The 4,097-nt window shown below is 37.4% G+C and overlaps 1 protein-coding gene across 1 annotated transcript in view; it reads right to left on the reverse strand.

The window, feature by feature from the left end:
- Nucleotides 1-668: 668 nt before the first annotated feature.
- spmap2l (sperm microtubule associated protein 2 like) overlaps nt 669-4,097 on the reverse strand; it is a gene marked incomplete at its 5' end in the record, with an annotated part of 10,169 nt that continues 6,740 nt past the window's right edge. The window contains one exon of the mRNA XM_084431001.1: nt 669-1,389. Within this exon, the coding sequence (XP_084287127.1) occupies nt 1,276-1,389 (114 nt within the window). The 3' untranslated portion in view covers nt 669-1,275. The remainder of the gene's footprint in view (nt 1,390-4,097) is intronic.

The following is a 4,097-nucleotide window of genomic DNA, read 5'->3' on the forward strand; positions in this document are numbered from 1 at the left end:
GTGTGTCTGTCTGTCTGTCTGTCTGTCTGTCTGTGTGTGTGTGTGTGTCCAAAACCAACTGGCTGCTGCAGTGACGAGATCAACGAGATAGTGTCCAAACTCTGAACTACTTTTCAATTATTCAATTAAACAAACACAAAGGAGCATAATCCCTGGTACATTAAAATATTCATATATGGAGATAAATATTTTTTTTAATTGAGCATTTATCAGTTTTTAACAGTAAATACAATATAACACAAAAAAAAAAAAAACAATGCACTTTAGATTAAACACAGGAGGAAAACATTTAATATTATTTTTAACTAAAAGGTTTTGTAAAATAAATAAATATATATATATATATATATATATATATATATATATATATATATATATATATATGTGTGTGTGTGTGTGTGTGTGTGTGTATATATACATATACACACACACTTTTATGTTAGATGCGATTAATCGCATTAATCGTGTTCTTGCTGAATAAAAGTATTTCCTTAAAAAAATCATACTGACTCGAAACCTGAACAACAGTAATGTCATGTGTGTATAATATGTAAGGGATAATGTAGAGCTAGGCGTTGTTATAGCTATAATAGCTATATAATAATTTGACACAAAATATTGATTTAAAAAGGAGTTTATTGATTTAAAACCGATTGTATTGCTTCCGCTAAAGAAAATAGTCCGTTCCGTCTCGATGGTTAGAATCCTGCGTCCATAGCAACGCTCTGTTTTTCATGGCAACGGTGTGTTATACTTCGCAGCGGTCGGTTATCAAGAAATAACACACCACATTCTACATTAGAAATCAACCAAGCCATGTAATAAGGATGCATAATTGTTATTATAGAAAATGATTACGTTTTATATTACAGTAAACCGTGTAGAAATGAAAGTCCAGGCAACAACACTTACACCGATCTACCAACCATACGCTGATAATCTCAGATTCTCTCAGTGTTTTCGCACTGAAAGCGATGTCTGGACACAAAGTGCAGAAGAGATGGTCTGGAAACACTACAGATGTCAAACACAGTCCTGTGTGAGGAGGAGCCAGACATGTCTGGCAGCAGCCTCAGAATAATACAGAATAATACTTTCATTTCAGTCAAAAAGAGTCCAGAGACTAAATCTGAGACCGTGATTAGAAAACCAGAGCGAAAGAAAGAACAAGAGACCAATCTCCAAACTCCTGAGAGAAAGACAAAACACAATATCTTCAGATGATGAATGCGCTGGAACGCACAGCGCTGTGATGTCTGTCTTTCTCTTGTTTTCTCAGGCCTGCCATGTTGGTTCTCTGGGCGGGATGTAATCTTTAGAGAGGGCTTTAGGAGCGGATAAATCCCGGATCCGAGCGCTCGCCCTGGCTTTCCCGGCTCTTCTAGACACCTGGAAGAGAACCCAGCTGAATCAATCCACCTTTGGGAATCCAGACGTATTTCATGTCGCACAACCAACAAAATATGCATATATCATGCAGCTAAAGTAGCTTGAAGCCACAACAATCGAACCTCGAGCCGAAGCAAGAAGAGAATCTGTAATAAAACATGAATCAACATCTCTGCATAGCATCACATTTGCTCAACTAGTGGTAACTAGTGTTGTCAAAGTACCAGTGCTTCGGTACCAAGCGATACCAGCATTTCTGTAGTACCGGGTATATTCGGTACCCACTAATAGGAGCTGCTTTAAGTCGCTTCGGGGCTCCAGACTAACTTTTTTTACTTGGAGCACTGTCTGTAGCCGATATATTCTCTTCATCGTTCTAAATATAAATGTCCTAATGTTTAAAACCAAATATATTCTGATTTATATCCATTTATATCACAGTCATGTAGCAGTCAGTTTATTTTATCCAGTGACTTACAAATGAAAAATAAGTGCAAGACCGAACAATATTAGCACTACAATATTGAATTTCAAGAGTACCACGATATAGTGTCTGTGTATATTAAACTGCAAAAAGACATTTAAATATTAACCCTGCATGTTCCGCTTGTCTCTGTGTGAATGAATGGCGCAGACGCGCGGTTTCATTTACCTCACACACACACAGAAGCACGAGTGACGCTCGCGCTGTTTTCAGTCTCTGCTGCCTCACGATATGATGACATGATGAAATTCATCTCCAGAGCCACTCTGAGAGTCACTTCATGAGCATTTTACCGTTTAATTTGAGAAAAAACTATCGTCATATATCATACACACACAGAAACTTAAAGGTCTTCACGGCAACCCGTCAAAATAAAAGTTCGGTTTAACTTGAAGAAATTGACAGAAATAATTATATTAGGCTACTGTACAGTAGATTTAGCTACGTCTCCATGGGATTTTTTTTATAAGCAATATTTACGTTTAAACAGCATGTAGCCTTTAATGCTTATATGTATTATTTACTTATGATTACCGTCATAAATAAAGTAATTTAATTGAATTTAATATTAGTTAAATAGTTCCAACAGATTTTGCTGTGGTACCGAAATTGGTACCGAGAAGAACCGTACAATTTTAATGGGATCGGTACCGACTACTGGAATTTTGGTATCGTGACATCCCTATTGGTAACAATACCAAGTTACTACTTTGGTTTATTTGCCTATAAATCCCCTTGCCAAACTATATTTCTCACTATTATCTGATGTGAATTGCAATCGTTATGTCTAATGTCAGTGCTGACAATTGATTTCAACAAACAACAACAGTATAAGCTGCTCACCTGCACATAAGACATCTGTTTTGTGTTATCGGCAGAGTTATGATGATGTTAGTGACGTTAACACTGATAACGCGGTCATCTGTAACCATGAGCACAGCAGTGCGAAACGCGTAATGACCAAAACAATGTTCCTCTGCAAATCACGTGTAGTTTTATGCTTCAACCACTGGAGGGCCAAAGGCTACATAGTGTAGCTTTAACAAATTCACTTTATTCTAATGGTGCGTTTACACGACAACGATGTGCTAAAAACTGAAACGTTTTTCCTTTGCATTTTTCATGTATGGACGGCAACGGCCTCCGTTCACACGGATCTGCGAAAACAACTATAAACACTTTATTCTGCTGTCAGGCCAGTAGATGGCGATGTCACTTTTTTAAAGAAACACGCGTCTATAGACTGAACACACCGTTTTCACAGAGTCAATAACAGTATCGTTTTCAGAAACGGTAACACTTTATTTTACAGTGTCCTTGTTACATATGTTACATGTACTTACCATAGTAATAACAGTAAATGACCCACAACCAAACCCTAATCCTACCCTAACTCTACAGTAAGTACATGCACTTAATTAATATTACTCAGTACTTGAATATATAATTACACTGTAACAATGACACCGTAAAATAAAGTGTAACCTCAGAAACTTGCACTTTGAAACCCGTTTTCAAAAGTTTGTGTTTTTTCAGGCCCCCAAAATGCGGTTGTCGTGTAAATTAACAACCAAAAAAAGTTTTTGCTGTCGTTTAAACGGCCCCTAAGGCTCTCGATACTTGATTTAGGCTGGCTAATCTGTATACTTTACTGTAATTCTCGCTTTATTCCGTGAACAATATTTAGTTTGATTTAGAGCATTTATAGATATACAGCACACACTGTCTCCACCAAACACTTGTCGTGCAAATGAACAGCCGGAACACATTAAACGTTTTCTGTTTTCAGTTAAAATAAGTGCATAAATAAAATAAGCGGCCCCTAAGTTAATAACTAATGATCTTTGCAATGGAAGTGAATCAATCAAAACTAACTTTAGCTGGACAATAACCTTAAGGCCCGTACACACCGGGACGAATATCGGCGCGCGTTATTCGCCAGCGTTTTTCAACGCGTTTTTTGTGTTCACACCCAAGCGATTTTCGCTGACGATGAGCCGAGTGAACATGCAAATTCATTCCCTGACATTAGATGGCGCGATTGTCAAACGTTCGTGGGAAAAAGTTACAAGCCTATGTACATGAAAGACAATTAAGTAAAATGAAACTCACCATCAAGGCCCATTTGCTCTGCAATACCACTCCATAACAGTTCTCTTTTATCAAGATTTTTGTAGTCGCGTTTGTCATATAGTTCTTTATGTTCCGACACCAACGAGGCCAG

The sequence above is a fragment of the Rutilus rutilus genome (assembly GCF_951802725.1).
Source record: "Rutilus rutilus genome assembly, chromosome: 14".
NCBI classification, from domain to species: Eukaryota; Metazoa; Chordata; class Actinopteri; order Cypriniformes; family Leuciscidae; genus Rutilus; species Rutilus rutilus.